Source organism: Maniola hyperantus, chromosome 21 (assembly GCF_902806685.2).
Source record: "Maniola hyperantus chromosome 21, iAphHyp1.2, whole genome shotgun sequence".
NCBI classification, from domain to species: Eukaryota; Metazoa; Arthropoda; class Insecta; order Lepidoptera; family Nymphalidae; genus Maniola; species Maniola hyperantus.
This window is the reverse complement of record NC_048556.1, coordinates 1,186,051-1,206,616: the sequence shown is the minus strand read 5'-3', so window position 1 is coordinate 1,206,616 and position 20,566 is coordinate 1,186,051. Positions and strand designations below refer to the sequence as shown.

General features: G+C 40.2%; 1 protein-coding gene across 2 annotated transcripts in view; it reads left to right on the top strand.

The window, feature by feature from the left end:
* The window catches only part of LOC117992434 (uncharacterized), a 29,567-nt gene that overhangs the window by 4,379 nt on the left and 4,622 nt on the right, over positions 1 to 20,566 (top strand). The window contains exons 1-2 of one of the 2 annotated variants that reach the window (XM_034980132.2): positions 7,541 to 8,148; positions 19,880 to 19,958. In XM_034980132.2, coding sequence (XP_034836023.1) covers positions 8,121 to 8,148; positions 19,880 to 19,958 — 107 coding nt within the window. In that variant the 5' untranslated portion in view covers positions 7,541 to 8,120. Of the gene's footprint in view, positions 1 to 7,540; positions 8,149 to 19,879; positions 19,959 to 20,566 lie in introns of those variants that run through there. The other variant, XM_069505901.1, reaches the window with a different exon arrangement.

The following is a 20,566-nucleotide window of genomic DNA, read 5'->3' as shown; positions in this document are numbered from 1 at the left end:
TTAATTCCAACATCAATGGTTAATTACTACTGAAAACCAGCGCTGTATGTTTTTTGTACATTTCGAGACATGTAGCATTTATGCTGAGTCGGGACCTTTTTTCCGGGTTGTGCCACTTTTCCGGGTTGTGCCACTTTTCCGGGTTGTGCCACACATGACATAGGTAGTTTACTCCAGCCATCGATCACACCGGCGCTGCTTCTGATTGAGGTCTTTTGACTTTGCTGCTCAAGCATTAGAGGCGCCAGGATAACCTAACCCGTAAGTATAACTGGGAATGTGTGGCACAGTTTTCAAAAATAAACGTTTGTTCTTTCTTTCTTTAATACTTACATTTTTGACATAGAATGAACTAGGCATCTTCTAGGCAAGCGCGCTTCAACTTAGACCTCATCATTGCTTTCGTTAAGGCATGAATGTCGCCAAGCGCAAACCTAACCTGTAATGAAAAAAACCTAATCAACATCTTTAATAACCAATAATGAACTCCAATTATTTTATAATATTTAATTTATGATAATAACTAGTAGAATATTACAATGATGCTGTCAACTTCCTTAAAGAACATAATTACAGTCCATACTCTATTGTTGTTTGGCGTCTGTTTTTGGAATCCAATGCACATCCATCAATCTCGGTATCAATACGTAGGCCGCTGTCATCTCAGACACGCAGCATCCAAAACGCGATCCCACGCATCCGGCGAAACATTGCCCATCTCGGCTGCTTCGTTATATTATATTGTGTGTTGTATTGTTTATGGCGCATTATGCCCATAACTGACCCTTTGTGCGTACCTATTTACCTTAAATATTTGTCAAATTTTCCATGTTTTCTGATGATCGCTTTTTAAAAACTAAAAGTGGTCCTTATTTATCTAAAATAACTTAGTGATAGTTAGAACTAGCGCGCACCGCGGTGCGGTTAGATGAGGTGCGTTTTAAAAACCGTTAATTTGAATTGAAATCTATCAAAATCCGGTGCGGAATTAATTCAGCAATGCGCGCGCTTCTAAGTATGTAGTTCTGAGTTCTATAGTCCACAGATTTTGCGGGGAAAAAACGTACGGAAAACCGTGGTGCGCGCTATCTCTATATAATGCCTTAAAAACTCATCATTAGGTACGTAATGTTAGATAGCGATAGATGCCTTTTTAAAATTTTCAAAAACATTTGCGTTTCTTTCCCGAAAAATTGCGACAAGTATCGCAAAGATCAAATTGTTCTTAAAAATCCTATTCTGATATCTGTCCTCCAAAAGTCACTTTAGTATAAGTTTTCTAGTAAATAAAATATGTAAATAGAATCACGGCCTCCCGAGCGCCGCTGTGGTCTTGTAGCGAAGTCGGGTCGGATCAGCTAGTCTATTTAAAGCCTAGCTAGTGTATTTAAAAGGAAAAGGTGATTGACTGACTGATTGATCTATCAACGCACAGCTCAAGCCACTGGACGGATCAATCGGGCTGAAATGTTGTAGTAAAAGCTATTTTGACAGACATCCGCAAAGAAAGAATTCTTCAAAATTCCATCTCTTGGGGGTAAAATAGAGGTTTGAAATTTGTGTAGTCCACACGGACGAAGTCGCGAACATAAGCTAGTCATTTACAAACGTCAAGTGTGGTAGATAACACAACTTTATATGCAATAAAATATAATGTAGGTAATCCGCGTTGGGTTCGCGCGGGCGGGCGGCGGGCGGCGGCCGGCGGGCAGCGGGCAGCGGGCACCCACGTGCTCGAGACTAACTCAGCAATACTTGCCCTACAAGGAAAGTGTCGTGCGGTTCGCTAACTGCTAAGTGATTATTGTCACCGATCATTATTGTTAACATTTTTAGGGTTCCGTACCTCGAAAGGAAAAAAGGTACCCTTACACTCCTTACAGGATCAGTTTGTTGTCTGTCTGTCTGTGCGTCTGTCGTGTTTGTCAAGAAAACCTACAGGGTACTTCCCGTTGACCTAGAAGCATGAAATTTGGCAGGTAGGTAGGTCTTATAGCGCAAGTAAAGGAAAAAAACCGAAACTCATGAATTTGTGGTTACATCACAAAAAAAATGATTGTGTTCATAAACAAATAATTAGTATTTTCAATTTAGGTATAGTATGATGATGTCAAATGTATCTATGATAGGGCTTTACTTGCATATTCGAAAACAGATTATTATTTCTTATTATTTAAAATCTTTGTCAGCCCTAGCACAGACTACGGTCTATTTGGGCTGCAAATTGCAAACACCTGCAGTCTCGGTTTTTATCTAGTGCTTTGGTCTAAAAGTGTGGCGTAAAATGTTCACTGTTCATTAAGTCGAAATAAAAATAAAACAAAAATATTTTTATGCATAATAGTTTTTGATTTATCGTGCTAAATGTCGAAAAAAATACGCGAGTACGGAACCCTCAGTGCGCGAGTCTGTCTCGCACTTGGCCGGTTTTATTTTTGTTTATAATAATTTCTGTGATGTCTTATCTGATTGTATTCCCAAATTGGATTGGCTTAGCTGACTGAGCTTCCAGAAAGATCGTCGTAGGCTTTGTCAGAGTTTTTTATTGATGTTTCAAGCCTTTGCTTTCTGTATAGTCTATACTAAAAAGCAAAGGCTTCATTACTGGAACTATTCAGCAGGAAAAGTGTTTCAAACCTAACTTAGATTTTTCTTGGATCTTTCTGATGTTAAGTGATTACCGCTGCCCATGAACATTTGCAGCACCAGAGGAACCGCCGATGCGTTGCCGGCGTTTTAGGAATTTGTTGGTCCGCCCCTTGAATAACCCCATGTTGTAATCTAATGGGAACACCGCCGATGGGAGTTGATTTCACAGTTTGTATGTGCGTGGAAAGCTAGATCTGGCACAACGGACGGTCGAAGTGCACCAGACACCCAGGTGGTGAGGGTGAAACTGCTTACGGTGGCGCACGGTGCGGTTGTAGAAAAAGTTGCTATGACTACATAAAATTTAATATAGGTACTTAAATAGGTACCTGTCTGATATGTCTTGCAAGATATAAATAAATAATTAACTTTATTTAGCTCACAATATAACACACAATAAGAAAAAAAAATACAAAGGAAGTTAAAACTACAAAATGACATCTAAACTTAGAGCTAGGAACTAGAAAACATTCAGTCTCGTTAGTTGCTGGACGTATGAAGTGGTAACAGTGGTTAGTGGCGCGTGTAGCGGCCAAGTAGGGCCAATACAAGCTGATGGATGGAGTCGATGCGCCCACGCACCAACGCGCTACACTTCTCTATAGGGCTGCCAAAAGGTAACTTTATTTAGAGTTGAAACATAACTCGAAGAGACTGCGATCAAATTGGTACAATTTGCAAGATTCTTCGGGGTGTGATGACGTGATCGACTGCTCTCTTCATAACGAGCTCTGCTGTTTTTTTTGTTGTTTCGGATTGACTATGCTGCGTAGGCCCTACTGGCCGCTACAGCGTCACCGGGGGGGGGGAGCTCTGCTGTGCTGTGATTATGCACCCACTAATTACAGCTACCCCCGCCACCCGCTGCAAGTTTTTCTTGAGTCCGTGTCGCACGGTAGCGCGCGCCAGGTCACCCATGCCGCGCACTTTGGCTACGGATATCTACTCGTGTGCTTTGGCCGCGCTAAACGCGCTGCTGAAGGAGTCCCCTCGCTGTGATATACTTGCTGACAAATGGGTTGACCTCATAGGTCAGGTCCTGCACTTTTGTGAAAATGTATAATTTTGCTCGCCGCATCACCGCCGGTCTCTGGAAAAGCCGTTTGTATCTAAACCACCAAATAATAATACTAACTCACCTTACACTCACAATTCACAACTTACGAGATCAGAACAATTACCAGAGCAGCCAGCAGTTTTTTGTACAGAAAAAACATAATGTGTGGAATGAATCATTCATTCATTTTTTGACTGTCTTAATCTTAGACGCCGTCGACTGAGTTGCCAGGCGACGAGTCGACCGTGCGTACTGGCACTCCGGTCTGTGACAAATTGGCAACCCTACAGATAGCTGTCCCCCGCGTAGTCTACAATGGGCAGCCCGAGTGCCGACGCGAACACATCGCCACGCTTTTTGTGTAATGTTATCGTTTCATTAGTCGCTCGTTATGCTAATCCTCATTGTTAGGTACACGACACAGCGCCGCGACCATCGACCTCGTGGGATGAATGAGACAAAAACACCATTTCACTGATTCATGTACACGGGCTACGTAGGATTCAGTGGCCATTGCACCGATTGATTCATTGGGATGGGTGTTGTTACATTCATGAATTAACAACAAACATAAATTAGTGCCTATATAATATTATCAAATCATAAATCATAATAACATTTATACCTAAATCAAGGTACCATACTTAGGAAGTCTTATGATTTGTGTATAATCTTGCTAGGTAGCTTGTAGTGTCAAAGATTAACCATAATTACCATCGATGCCTACCTACCTACTGATGTTCCGAGCATTATATCAATTTGCAAATGTATATAGTGCAATCGATTGAACCGTATCACATCACTATTCACTATAAGTAGTATTACTTCAATTATGGCATCATTATTATTTTACAATTCGACATTATTGTATTGTATGAAACGGTTACATACCACGATTAATTAGGCGATTTTTAACTGCCGATATACCCGTCGTGACCACGACTTATGCAACTGAGTCGAAATATTGGCAGTTAAAAATCGCTTTAATAATCGTGGTAGGTATGTACTCGTTTTATACAATACAATATTATGTCGTTAAACCATGAAATAAGCTTAAAATCATTAATTCGACATTTATTTATTGTCGAAATTCTTTGTTTAATTGAAATTGGAGTTTAATCGTAATCCAGAGTACTGAGAGTGCAAGTAATGCGGGGGAGTGGTATACTATATCGCCATGCCTCCACACTCCACAGCCGGTGAGAGGCTCACAAGTCACAACGTTGGCTGATAGCGCCATGCACTTAACATTGCTGTCATGAGTGTCACCACTCACACAGATCTTATCTCAGTCAGATCAGTTTCATAATTCGACGCCTTCATTTCTAATTCCAAGCAATTATAGCTAATTTCCTAAGCATATGTATTTGTTATCAGAACCCTATATTCAGATTTACCTGCATTATTTTATTAAAATCATAATTCTACGACTGCCCAAAAAAAAGGAGTGTAATTTTTTTAGCATTCATATGTAGGTATATGTATGTATGTGATGTGAGTTTCTTTATTCACATAACTTCTAAATATCTCAATAGATGTATCTGGATGTAGAATGTAGATATGGGGTATCGTTAGAATCCCTATCTCATCATCCCGAGTGATACTTGGCTATGATTTTTAGGGTTACGTAAGTAACTACCTCAAAAGAAAAGTAGTTTTGGATTTATCGCACACACAAACAAATGTCGAAAAAATACGACTGTAGTACGGAACCCTCGTTGCGCGAGCCTGACTCGCACTTGGTCTGTTTTATTTTATGTTTTTGATTTATCGTGCAAAATGTCGAAAAAATGCGAATGTAGTACGGAACCCTCGGTACACGAGCCTGTCTAGCACTTGGCCGGGTTTTTATAATAAGAATAATATGTTATTTAGTTAAAAGGAGCAGTTGCTCAAGATAATAGAGGCGTATTTAATGGTGTCAGCGGAACCTAGAGGCGTTAGTGTTGATATCTAATCCCACGCCAGATATACTACTGGATATGGTCAAGGCGGAATGTACAAACGGACACATTAACTGTTGGGGAATAAAACAGACATAACACGAGAAACGAACAAGTGTCTGGTGGGAGGCTTCGGCCGTGGCTAGTTACCACCCTACCGACAAAGCCGTGCCGCCACGATGCCGTGTAGAAACCAAAGGGGTGTGGGTTTAACCTGTGGGGTTTAACTGCCATACCCTTTCCAGGTTAGCCCGCTTCCACCTTTAGAGTGCATTCATCACTTACCACCAGGTGAGATTGCAGTCAAAGGATTACTTGTAACTGAATAAAATAAATAAAATAAATAAAATAAGTAATTTCAAAAGTTTTTAAAAAACCTCGACTGCAGCGGCGCGCGCTTTGCACTGCATCTTTTTCAACCCGCACAAAAATGCACCATTTTGATTTTTTAAGAATTTTATGTACCCGATGTACTCGTGTCATCAAGAATGCTACGCTACGCCCGCGCCAGAACGCTAGCAAAAACTTGGCAAAAAATTTACGTTATCGTTATCTGTACTACCTAAACACAATCCAAAACCAATAACCATTTGCCTCATCTTGTAGTTTTAGTGCTTTAGTATTTTTCATACCCACAATGTACCTTTAGCATGCAAAACTCGGGTCAATGCCCAGCCTACGACGCGGCATTGACTCCAAGTGGCCTATGGAACGTTCTCGAACCTCTAGCGTCAGTCAGATGTTTTATTTGCAATATACCTATCGTGAAATTTTACAAAATGTATAGGATTTTTTTATTTTCTTTCGCATTATTTTTTGTGGTATCGATCATCAGTAAGTATATTATCATCTGTCTTCGTTTTTACCAGCGTTTGGTTCTGGTTACACCCTGTATTTTTGGTTCTAACATGGTTGTTCAGAGTATCTTTTGAGATTTACTTTGGCCAAAAGCATGAAAAATGGTAGGAAATATTTAGTTTCAATATTGTGTGGCTCAGTGTACCCGCGAGATGCAAATTGCGGGCCTATAGGGACTTACGTTTATGCTAATTGAGCCGGTATGCATTAACTGACAATTATTATATGAAATGTGAACCAAAGGGCTGCCAGTTACCACGTAGAGATCCATCCATACTAATATTATAATTGCGAAAGTGGGTTTGTCTGTCTGTCTGCTAGCTTTTCAGTTTTCACGGCCTAAGAGTTTAATGAATTTTGATGAAATTTGGTACAGAGTTAGCTGTTTACAGTCTGTCTGTCTGTATGCCGAATTGAAATTTGGTACAGAATCTACATCCCGGAGAAGGATATAGGCTACTTTTTATCCCGAAAAATAAAAGAGTTTCAACGGGATTTTAGTAGCTAGGTACTTCCCGTTGACCTAGATTTTGGTCTTAGAATTTGGAATTAGAATAAAATTTGGGAGGCAGGTAGGTTTTATAGCATAGGTACAGAAAGGGAAAAATCTGAAAATCGTGAGTTTGTGGTTACATCACAAGAGAAAAAGTTAAACAGTGTTCATGAACAAATATTGCTATTTTCAAGCGTAGCAAATGGGGTATTATATGAAAGGGATTTACTTGTACATTCTAAAACAGATTATATACTACTTATTTTTATGCATAATAATTTTTGATTTATCGTACAAAATGTTGAAAAAATACGGCTGTAGCACGGAACCCTCGGTGCGCGAGTCTGACTCGCACTTGTCCGATAAAAAAAGTACCTATCTATCTTCTATCGGATTCGGATACATTAAATCCACCTTAGCAAGAAATGAATCATCATGGAATCAGCCGATATTTATGACGCGGTAATAACTAGTTAAATGCATTCTAAAAATAAGCGTTTCGTTTCCGATTGCGCAGTCCCGTTTGTTGCAGCGGCGCGTGAAAACGTATTGCCTTATATGGCACCATCTCATCTCACGCGCATCCCGAGACGTGCCCGAGAGAAGCGCGAGCTCGCGATGCTCGAATTAGCGCACGGGGCGCCTTGCGCGAAACTAAATACCCAAAACCGTCAGCGCGCGTGCCAAATACGGCACGAATCTCGAGTTTCGCGCGCGCTGGCACCGCACCAGCCTCCTGGCTCCTATTCGCGTCTATGCGCGTGAAAAACACGTAAAAACGCATTTATTTCTGTAGCCAGCGGCCTCTAAATTTAGGCCGTAAAGCAATACGAGCGATTTTGGTCGCGGCTGCGTTGTCTGTATTTAGACGAGACGGGCGCGAGTCGCGACTCGCGAGTCCCTCCGGCCCAAGTGATACCGCGCGTGCAGCGTGCAGCAGCGCGCCCTGCCCACCCTCGCTCCCGTGCAGTACATAGACATACCCAGTGCATCTATGAAAAAAGTGCCTTAAAGGTGAAGAAGAAAGTGCTCGGATTTATCACAAGCAGTGCCTCCCCTGTGAGATACAGTGCCTGGAAATCAGTGTCTTTCATCAGAGATAGTGCCTTCAGAGATTTGGATGTCGCAAATGCTTCGGGATGCTGCAGGTGATTATCTTTCAACCTGTTACGCTACCATCGGACTTGTGATCGATCAGTTGTTCTTATTGGTTAAATTTGAATACTCTCGCAACATAGTTTTATTTTAACCAATAGAAAAGAGTATCAGCCAATTGAAATTGTGGTTATCACATTGGCCAACTGTAAAATTGGCGCTAGACGCTACGCTAGCGGGAATGTTTCCCTAAAGTCACCTCGTAGACAATAATTTGGGATTCTTGAATGTAACTTTTCAATGTATCTGCTAAAGTTTGATGACAATTGATGTTTTCCCGACTCGTCCATAGTAATTTTAAAAAAAAATTAAACTTTTACAAGTACTTTTGAGTCGTCAAATGCATCTGCTACTGGTTCGGAATGCCGTTCCTACCGATAAGAACCAGCAAGAAACTCGGCGGTTGCTCTTTTCAAAGATTTGATATACAATATTAAACCATATTATACCTACCTACTGTACCTACTTAATACAAAGCAATTGCAGTCCCGCGCATCAATTGACAGATTACGTCAACATTAACATGAAAGGTTGTGATTTCCCCATGGATTTGTGAGTATTTATAGGTCTATGGGATTTGTTTACCATTTCCAATAATGTAAGAAGTACCTAACACGTCTTGTGGATGCGGATGACCTATAGTACCTACAACCTACTCATATTATGCTAGATCTGGGAATTCAAGTGGATTTTCGCGTCATATCTAATTAGGAATTTTAGTACCTACCTAGTTCAAAAGATAAGAGATGAACTATTAATTAAATTATAATGTTTATGAGTGTATAGTCTTGACTGCGTACATCTGGTTTATACAGGGTGTAACCAGAACGCTAGCAAAAACGAAGACAGGTGATAGTATTAATATGATACCACAAAAAAACGCGATAAAATTATAAAATAATAACCTATATTTTATATATGTTGCAAATAAAACGTCTGACTGGCGGTTGAGGTCAACAAATGTTGCGTAAGTAGGCCACTCGGAATCAATGTCGCGTTGTAGGTGGGGCATTGACCCTAGTTTTGCACGCTATACATTGCTGATTTGAAAAAACTAACTAACACTAAGTTATTGGTATTGGATTGTGCTTAGATAGTTAACAATAATGCTAAGTTTTTGCTAGCGTTCTGGTTACACCCTGTATACTGGATGTGATAAGATTCAGAAACAGAGGCACATCTGTGACAGAGTCGCCTAGTTACTATCTATATACTTAATAAGTAGGTATAACTTTACCGTCAACAAAAAGGTTATCACTAATTATCATATCTACTCAGAAACAGAGATGGTTTTAGATAATTAATTATCCCAGCACGAATTGAAAAAATCAATTAAAGATTTTTTAATACCTATAGTACGCGACAGGTTGAGATGGCATTGTCTAAATGTAGACTAAGTATATTATCCTACTTAGTTATCTACATTAGTTTTTCGTACGTAAACTACTTAAAGTATGCGGCAGAAGAAGATAGCGGAATTGTAGAGCATAGAGTCTCAACGACAGAGACCGACAAAGCGTCATATAGGTATGAGGGACGGAGACAACGCTCTACAAAGCTGAAATGTCATTCTAAAGGTCGATGTACATTACTTTCTGCCGCGCACTGTACCTATTACATATTATGGCCTAAACCCGTTTCATTCTGAGACGAGAACCATGCTCAGTAGTGCGCCGATGACGGCTCGATCATGCATGGCGATCATCATCATCATCATCAGATGATGCGACCGCTAAGTAAATCGACTCTTATAAAACAATCAAATTAAGTATTGGTGTTACAATAAATACCTATGACCTCAAATAACATTAGGTAGGTACCTACTTACTACCTTTCCAAAATTCCATATTAGGCGTTAGCAAACTTGTTATATTCTCAGAAATGTACTGAAATTATCGTTTGATAAAATTGAAACGCAAAGTGCAAATATGTCCATACATGTCACATTACCTAGAGAATAATTGTGAAATGTATTTGTTGTACTCATTACCGTATAAGTGTCTATTCAGACGGGCCGCACTATATTATTAAAAATTTCGCCACGTAAAATATTAATGTGACCGTGTGTGAGGCTTGTTTGACTGCAGCTACCTGAGGCTTAAGTTGTCGCAGCCATCAATTGCTAATAATAAGAGATCGCCAAAAGGGAAAGTACCAATATGCTACTTTGAAATAACTTTCTTTCAATAAAATTGCTATTTTTCTTCACTGTCATTTAGCAGGCTATTTTCACGGAAAGTGATTTTTCAGATTTTCGCACTTATTTAAATAATGATCAACAGCGCTGATGTTTCACAGGTGGCTTTTCACGGCAAACCATTTTTTTTGGTTTATTATCAACACACAGAAAATAATTAAATAATATTAGGTAGCACAGCGCGCAATGCAAAAAAACACAGAGGTTTGACCCTCAATGCGTACGTCTGCGCATTATATCTTGCATGCTTATCATAAAAAATATAAATAAACAATTATTACTAACTTGACTTTAAAAACAATAAACAGATAATAACAAAGTTAACAAATGAAGATAGAAATACAACAAAAAAACAATATCAAAATACTTAAAACTAAATAATAGTAAAAAGCTTAATTTATATTCACTATTAACCATATTCATTCAATCTTTAATTCATAGTATACCTACAATTTTTTTACAGGCGATATATAATATTACGTTACTTACTTGTTATAGCGACAGGAGTCAATGAGACATCTCCCGAGCAACCCGGCATGATCATAGGTTGCCAAGGAAATATCCCCTCAGCTTCTGTTTTATATTCTTACGCGTCACGCTAGGAACTAGGAAGGCCAATTGCCCAATTTCGCCCAACGGCCTACGGACTGAAAAATTCCTATCCGCCTCAGATCGCTTATGTAACATGTTTGCATTTCATCTGAAAGATGCGCGCACTACCTACCAAAGTTGCAGTTTAGACTAGGTACGTATGAATACTTACACATTTTTTTTTTTAAATTAAGATACAAGTTAGCCCTTGACTGCAATCTCACCTGGTGGTAAGTGATGATGCAGTCTAAGATGATAGCGGGCTAACCTGGAAGGGGTATGGCAGTTTTTATTAAACCCATACCCCTTTGGTTTCTACACGGCATCGTACCGGAACGCTAAATCGCTTGGCGGCACGGCTTTGGTGGTAACTAGCCACGGCCGAAGCCTCCCACCAGACCAGACCAGAAATTTAGAAATTATAAAATTCCAAACCCCTGCCAGGAATCGAACCCGGGACCTCCCACTATTAAGACCACAGCGCTCACCACTGCGCCAGGGAGGTCGTCAAAACGCGCGTTTTGCGTTACGTTTAATACTTACACATTATATCAATATATTCATAATACTAATTTATTCCCGCAACTTCATCCCGGGAAGATCGCGTTGAAATATCTTAAAATCCTTCCTAAGTCCCCAAGGAATATAATGCCATATACACACATAGAAATGACTTGTACAATTTAGAAAACAACCACTTTTTAAATTAAATTGAACGGGTATTAAATGCCTTTTCTTATCGAATTGGCTATCCTTAACAATAAGCCACAGAAAAAAAGAATAAATAGACTTAAACAAACCTAATAAAACGGATTCATTGTTTCAAGTTCTAACTCGCGCTAACGAAGTTTTTAAGGATTTAGAGTATAATGGCAATAGTTTGTGACTCATCAGCGGAGTCCGTGTATACTCAGTAATCCATCGGGTAAATGGCATTGTTACTCACTTGCTATGTAACTATGAAGATAATCTATCTTAGTAGATACATAGTGGGTTCCGCTGAAGCGAATTTGTCTCGCAACTATTGTATCTATGTCCCTAACCATGTTAGTTGATGTGATATCACCAGTGATACTATTCATCAAGCTGGCACGTGAGTCAACCAATGTGGTTTCTGTGTTTACCCCTTCCCCTGTTTAAGTTGCGAGCGACACAACTGAAGTATACAATTTGACTCTTTTATTTTTTCTGAAAATCAGTCAAGTGCGAGTCGGTATGGGTTCCGTATCATCGTAGGTACAAAAATATATTTTAATCTAACTATTTTTTTAATACAATAAAACTTAAAGCTAGCCTTATCTAATTACTATATAAATCATGACCGCGTGGAATGGTGCCAAGAATACTGGCTGCATTTCCGCGCTGGACAGCCAGGCTGATCCGTTGCGCAAAAAATGAGCCAGCCCTTCTGTCACCAGTTGAGGCTATTAATCGCGGTGAAATCTAACTTAAAATTTATAAAGAAAAAGCTGGCTAACTGATTGAGTGACTGATCTATCGACGCACAGCTCAAACTACTGGACGGATCGGCGTGAAATTCGGCATAATTATTATGACGTAAACATCCGTTAAGAAAGGATTTGTGAAAATTCAATCCCTAAAGGGGTAAAACAGGGGTTCGAAATTTATGTAGTCCACGCGGATGAAGTCGCGGGCATAAGGTACTTAGTTTGTTCAATTGAGTAAGCTCTTATGTTTGCCTAGCTTGATGTCTGCGGTTTTTGTAAAACCCCAAATCGTTGATTTTCCAAAAAAAAAACACGTCGATCCGTTGCTCCGTTATCAATAATAATAATTGTTGTTTATTTTTCCCAAGTGTTAGTCCCAATTTCTAATTTTGTCCAACAATGTTGTGGTGCGCTTGTGGACCTTGTGGTTGTGACACGTCTGAAAGGACTCTAATAGTTGAAGTAGCGGTCGTCCGTCGCCAAATACGGCGAGTGTCAAAATGTCTCCCGCGACGCACTTGCTAGCAGCTAGCAGCTAGCAGCTAGTTGCTAGTATTTAGCGTTCAAATGAAATGTAGAGATCGTTGATTTGGCTTTATTGTGCATATTTATACCACCCACCATTGAGTTGAGGCCATGGAGCAACGAATTGTGGGAAATTGTGAGACTGAGCGTATTTTTTTTTAATATTAAAGGAAAGGGTGACTGATCTACCAACGCACAGCATAAACTACAGGACGGGTCAGGCTGGCATGCAGATAGCTATATTATGACGTAGAAATCAGCTAAGAAAGGATTATTGAAAATTCAACGTCTAAGGGGGTTATTAATAAAATAGCAGTTTGACATTTGTGTCATTGTGTTGTCGACGCAGACAGCCGCGAGCATAAGCTAGTTCTGTAATAAAATTCCAGTCAATTTTAGACTTGCCTTTCCACAAATTAAAAAAAATCTATTAAAAGATAAATGATGCCCGCATTTCGTTAACGTAATTTAAGTTTTTTTTAATTCCGTGAGAACTTTTTGGTTTTCCGGGACATAAAGCCTACTCGTATGTCCACTGTCCATTTCCGGGGTGCATCATGCATGCTGTCTCCGTTGGTACAGATTTTTATCAAAATCAGTCAAACGAATGGGCCGCAAAAAGTTATAGACACCCTTTCGCATTTATAATATTAGTGAAAAATCCTATTACAATGTAAAGGATTATTTAAATGATAAGCAAGCTTGGGAATGAGTTGCTTAACGACTTTGTGATAGTTCTAATAAGTTTCAATAATTTTGTAAAGTGGTGATAATAAAAAGAATACCCGGCTGAGTTTGTTGTGGGCTCTTCTCAGACCTGGGCGCGTTTGGAACCCTCGTAGCTTTAGTTTTAAGTTTGCGTTATAATTATCACCACTATATCTTACAAATCTAACACTATACCAGACAATCAATAAGAGTAATTTATTACCTATTTTGAATAAATCATTTGACTTTGACTTTGAAGTGTGGAAGTATGGATAATAAATAATACATGCATTAGTGACAATGCCTGCGCGTTCGGAGTTCGGACGCAGCCCGTCCTACGTCCTACGCCGCTGAATCACAACACATTGCGCGTGCGCCGAATATGGGCGCCATTAACATTCCCTTTACGCCTTTATTATATTAACTCCATATCCACACTATCGACTACCGAGCCTTATTGCTTCATACCCGATCAAGTCGTTTTCAGATTAAACACGAATATTTTCAATAATTGTCATTATTTCTCGTTTATATTGTTGTAAGTAGGTACAGTTTACAGTTTACAGTTTTAAGTAGTAAATTATGTATCTACTGTGATATAACAAGCCGTGATAGCCTAATCGTTAAGACGTCCGCCTCCTATTCGGGAGGTCGGGGGTTCGATCCCGGTACTCTAGTCTAGTCCTGAGAGTTCTCCATAATGTTCACAAAGATATGTGAAGTCTCCAATCCACACTTGGTACTGGCCGTTAGAGCCTTAAAGCCCTAAAGTAGAGACCGCGAAGGTATAAACTAGTGTATGGATCGACAATATGAAGAGGCTGGCGGGAAGTGGCTGGATGAGGAAGGCTGATGACCAGGTGTGGTGGCGCTCATTAGGGATGTCCAGCTGTGGACTTCCACAGTCTGATGATGATGATGATGTTCACTGGACAAGTAAATTGGTTTGAAAGTAATTAAAACATTATTGTAATCTATCTTAGATACTTTTCAGTTTCAGTGCTATTTTTAAAAAAAAACCTTTTTTTAACGAATCAAAATACCATCCATTGCTCCTGCGCCGAATATGGTCGCTATTATAACATTCCCTTTACGCCATTATCATGTTAAACTCCATAACAAGTCCATAACACTGCATCGAGCCTTTAGCAAGCGTCAACGGGTTGGGGTATTACTTTGAGCTTGATATTTGTTTCCTATAAGTTTTTAAACTGGCGGTATAGTTGGTTATTTTCCAACTATACCGCCAGTTTAAAAACTCGACCTTTAGAAGGAGATAGCGGATTTGTAGAGCATTGCCTCTGTCGTTGAGACCGACAAAACGTCATATGGGTATGAGTGACAGAGACGACGCTCTAAAAAGCCGAAATGTCAATCTAAAGGCCGATGTACATTACTTTCTGCCGCGTATTATACGAAATAAATAGAACTCGTGGTAGGTAAGTAAAGTACATAAGGTACCTACATTTTAAGATAATATTTATTTATGAAAGCGAACCAAACAACATTTCAAAGTTAAATTATGTTTCTGCAAAATATGTTTGATGTACAGACGGAAACAGATTCAGTGTAACGTGTAGTTATTTTGTAAATAGGTCATATTTGGCGGTGGCTGTGGGCGGGTTGCGTAGTCATAACCTACCTACCTACCTAGTACCTACCTACCGCTAAGACATCGTCTCAAGCAACAGTGGAATCATTCAAAGATACTAATATGAACTACAAACAAACATATTTGTTATCTGGATAATTAGACAATTCACTCAGAATGAAGTCATTCCAATTCACAAATGTTGGATCATTTTTTTCACATATTTAAGAGAATGCGTGGGAGTGGGAGTACCCTACCTACCGAAGTACTTAGATGCCTAACAGATAGGTAACTCTTAGGTAACTAAACCTACTCACGTAAGGTTAATTATGATGATTTTTGGCTATAACTATTCTTTAACTTTAAGATCTGTAAACTAACCCAAATTGACAATAAAGAAAATTGAATTGAAATGAATCAACCTTACACAAAAAGTGTCCATAAGTAGTTAGGTACCTACAATAAAGGTCCGGACATGGAAGTCTATAAACTTGAGATTTTGTTATGTAGGTTTTCTCTATAACGTAAAAAATTAAAAAAAAAATTGTTTTTTTTTTGTTTTGTTGTGCCTTATCAGTCAATGGACTATGAGCAGATTGGTTGGAGGACAGGTTGGCGTGATTGGAGACAACTTCCCCAGCGGGAAGACTCTCTGGCTCTCAGCTAATTATCCAGTATAATATGCTTTCTCTTTAGCCTGCGGCATTGTCAACTGCACTGCCAGACGATTTGGATGGTTAGTAAGTCTTGTTTTGTAGTTGCAACTATAGCTTCTAATTTCTTCCTTTACTGTGTTGATATTTAAGTGCTCATGGAGTTACGATATCTGCAAGAACCATGGCGCGTTGGATAGTTGTTTCAAAATGTAGTTTTGAGCTCTTTGTACAATTTGAATATTGGAGTCACATGCTGATCCCCAGAGCTCAATGCCGTATGACCATATCGGCTTTATTATTGTCTTGTATATCAGGAGCTTGTTGTCTAGGGGAAAAAATTAAAATAATACTAATTCCCACTGAAGTAAATTCTTAACAATAAAACCGGGAGATGAGAGGATGTTTATAGTTTGGAAGGTTCGAATTATTGTTGTTGTTGCGAGAGCTGTAGCAAAACATCCAGATTCTTGACGAGCTTTCCAAATAAGTGAATAATAATATTACCTATCTAGGTACCTACTTTATTCCGCTGGATCCCTAGAACGGAGGGCGCTGTTTGTTAAAAGAAGAAAATAAAAATAAAATAATAATATTAGAAATGTTCATTGGTTGAGAAAATAGCTGATGCCCGCGACTTTATCCGCGTGGATTTAGGTTTTTGAAAATCTCATGGGAACTCTTTCATTTCCCGGGATAAAAAGCGTATATAATTCTCGAGGTATTTAACTATATCCATTCAAAAAAATCACGCCTACCCGTTGCGGCGTGATTGAAGGATAACCCAATAAACAAACACACTTTCGTTCACTTGGGTATAGGCTTTTAATAATCCCGTATAAACTCTTTAATATTCCGGGATAAAAAGTAGCTTCTTATGTCCACATCCTCTTATGTTCTTATGTTCTTATGCTCCAGGTCTTTAACTGTCCATGCAAAAATAACATCAGTTAGTTGCTCCGTTCGAAGTGATTGAAGAGGAAACCTACAAACTAACACACTTTCGCATTTAAATACAGAAATGGTTTATGGAACATATTATTAAGAAATGGAACAATAGGTACAAGGAATAGGCGCCTGTGACGTCACTACGCTGGCAGCGAGCCAGCACCACGTAGGTAACCCACGTCACCAAAACGTACTATCTACGAGGCATCCACATAATACTTTAGCTACTGCTACCACACGAGTAGAATCAGTAGATATCCCTACTCGTGTGCTGCTGCCTAGCACGTGCTTGCCACGCGTACTTACTGAGCGTACATCTGTTCAATATCTGTTATCTTTGCACATATCGCTGCACGCTGCACGCTGCACGCTGCACGCTGCACGCTGGACGCTGGCATTAACTACACATGTTGTATAGAAGCAGGCGTTACTTTGCGGAAGTCCATGACATACAATGAACCAGAAGCTTAATTTGCTGTAATCCGCTGAAACAGGTCGAATCTGTATGGTGCAACATGCAGCATGCGAAATGCACCGCCCGCCCTCCCACTGCTAAACATGCAGGATAATATAACAAGATAATAATAAAAATTTTATTTTGCCAAATTAGCAAATGCGGTATAGGTACAGGTAGAGAGTAGAGATACGTAGTACTATTATATATTTTGTGGTAGAGAGTCGTTATAGTGTGTATTTGTATTGCCGCTATAACAACAAAAAATAAAACACCAAAATGGCCGCCATGCAATTGTTTTTTTTAGTAGATACGCTCTACTGCGATGGTACGGACGATCTCGTACGATGGTACGGTCTACGGAACCCTTCGTGTTCCAGTCCGATTTACACTTGACCGGTTTTTATAGTAGGTATACCTAAGCATCTTAGATGTTGAATCCCAGAAAACCGCGCAGCGTGAACACAGTTAGTTACCTGTAAAATAAAAACATAAACAACAAAAACTGTAGATAAATGTAAACATTACCTACAAACCGCGAAACGCGATATCGCTGCGCGTGCGCCGCACCGCGAGGATGCGTCACGGACGGATTTACGAGCTCAAGTCTGTTGAGTCACACGCCTGCGCCTTGCCGGCTACGTTACCGCATCGATTGACCAGTAAATCAATAATAGATAAATTAGTTTTTAGAGCCGTATATTGAGGTGCTAATAGAATTTAATTTAAAAAAATACTGGTCAATTCAAACTCAACAAATATATCGAATCCAAAGCAAAAACATCTGGCAAAAAACTTAGCTTTTTTCTTTAATTGCTTGATAGGCTTGCGCAGGCGCTTGACGGCAATCATTGCACAACAACAGGTACTCCACGCTGGAACAGCTTCTGACCCTATGGGTACGACAACGACGCTCAAGTTCGGTCGTGCATGGGGTACCTAGGTACCTGCTGTCATTTATGGGGATGGCTCTGCTAAGTACCAGCTTGATACATTGGATTCGGTGGATCGTCGCACCAGAAGACTCATTGGGCAGTCAAGCGCTGGTTAATTCAAAGCTAGCATCGGCGCAAAGTTGCCTGTCTGTCGGTATTCTACAGGATATATTTCGGAGAGTGTGCTAAGGAACTATTAATAATTGATCTATTTACTCTCTTGACATTTTGACTATCGCACCGCGCGGTTTCGTAACGGCGCGATGGTAGAGTCTCGAGCCATAAGTGCTGGCCTATGTTCACCCACGAGGTGACGATGGAAGGGAGATGCGTTTGGCGTTAGAGGTGTGTGTCTGTGTGTTTTTGTTGAAAGCGTGAAGCAGCATGTAACCCTATCTGGTGGTGAGAATAGCGTTGTCCATGTGCGGGCCAGCTCTAAGCTGCGCTTGTTGCGAAATGTGTACCGCGTTGGTTCGGTATTTCGGGCGCCCTCCACTCGCTCGGGTTACACTCGCTCGCCGCTGCACACGCCAACACGCCACGCACTGACTGACGTGACGGGGTATAATTGGTTTATTTTTGACACCTTACATCTTTGAAGTCAAATTCAAATTCAAATTCAAATTTCTTTATTGCGAATATGGGTAAACAGTGCAGATATTACAAAACAAAAAGGTACAGCCAAATTCTGCCTATTAGCATGCAATATGTTATGACTTATGATATACCGAACAACGTGTACATAGTTTTGATAAAATTAGTCAAATTAAATACTTAGTCACAAAAAAATACAAATTTAAATGATAATGTTACAAATGTCAAAAATTAAAATAAAACTAAAATTTCTCTACAAGGTAATCATTAATCGAATAATATGTCTTTTCTAACAATAGTTTTTTCAATTTTATCTTAAATAAAGGAAGTTCTCGTGTCTCAAGTCGGACATATCTATGGTGTTTGGTATAGTTCCCGGCAGTTCAATGAAGTATGACCTATACGATACGAGCTCTGTAAGGATGTAGCGCTCACACTAATGCAGATGGTGAACCTAGAGTGCAGGCTGCATCATGCGCCCCTCTGACGTCTTAAAAATGTTAAATGACGCATCTTGCGGTTAACTTCAGGAACGACTATTTAATTGGCGCGGACTATATCTTTGATTTGTCGTACAGAGTCTAACCACTGTCCAACCTGTATTTTACAGAAGGGTATTTTCAACAATTCTGACGTAGATGTAAACAGAAAGGCTACAAACGGATGAAGGGAATGTGATTGGAAACGTTTTGCGGATGTTTGAGGACCTCCCTGGCACAGTGGTGAGCGCTATGGTCTTATAAGTGGGAGGTCCCGGGTTCGATTCCCAGCAGGAACAACTTGGCTCTGCTGAGTTTGGTGGCAGGCTTCGGCCGTGGCTAGTTACCACCCTACTGGCAAAGCCGTGTCGCCAAGGAATTTACCGTTCGGTACGATGGCGTGTAAAAACCGACCAGGCGTATAGGCACGCCACGGCCTCGGTCCAGTCAACCTATCCATTCCAACGTCATCCTAAAGCCGTGGTCCGAGCCTCACAAGAGGCGCTCTGAGGAGGACGTTGCCATCCGACCTGTTATTACTTGGAGCCCTCCAGGCAAAGCTTTCGCTTCGCAAACTGAAAGAGTTGTTGTATTGTTGCAGAAGTAATGCGGCGCGCGGCGTGCGGCGACGTGTGTGCTGCGCCCGCGCCGCGCCGCGACCAAACCGCCAACACCAACAAGTAAGTTTAGCACCACCCTTGTCATACACACAGTGACATCAGGTACAAAGAGCTCTCGGGCTCTGGGCGACAGAGGAGAATAATGTGTCTGCGTATGGGTACTGTTCTTGCATACTAATGCTGCGCAGGAAGCGAAACGATGACTCCGCCGCTGCGCCGCGCTTCAAATGATAACGGAACAAATCGTGCACCAATCCCATTCACCCACTGCCCGTTTTTTTATCTGACACCAACTATACCGAAACATTATGAAAAAATATTCAAGAATCCTCCAAAGAAAGCTCCATATTTTCAGTAATTTTATAGACAAACTTATGCTCGCGACTTCGTCCGCGTGGACTATAAAAATTTCTATTTCACCCCCTTAGGGGTTGAATTTTCAAAAATCCTTTCTTAGCGGATGCCTACGTCATAATAGCTACCTGCATGTCAAATTTCAGCCCGATCCGTCCAGTAGTTTGAGCTGTGCGTTGATAGATCAGTCAGTCAGTCAGTCACCTTTTCCTTTTATATATAGACAAACAAATGGATATTCTAAAGCATTAGGGAGAAATCTAGTGCCACCTAGATCGATGGCTAGACAGAACCAGGATCGATGTTTTTCGAAA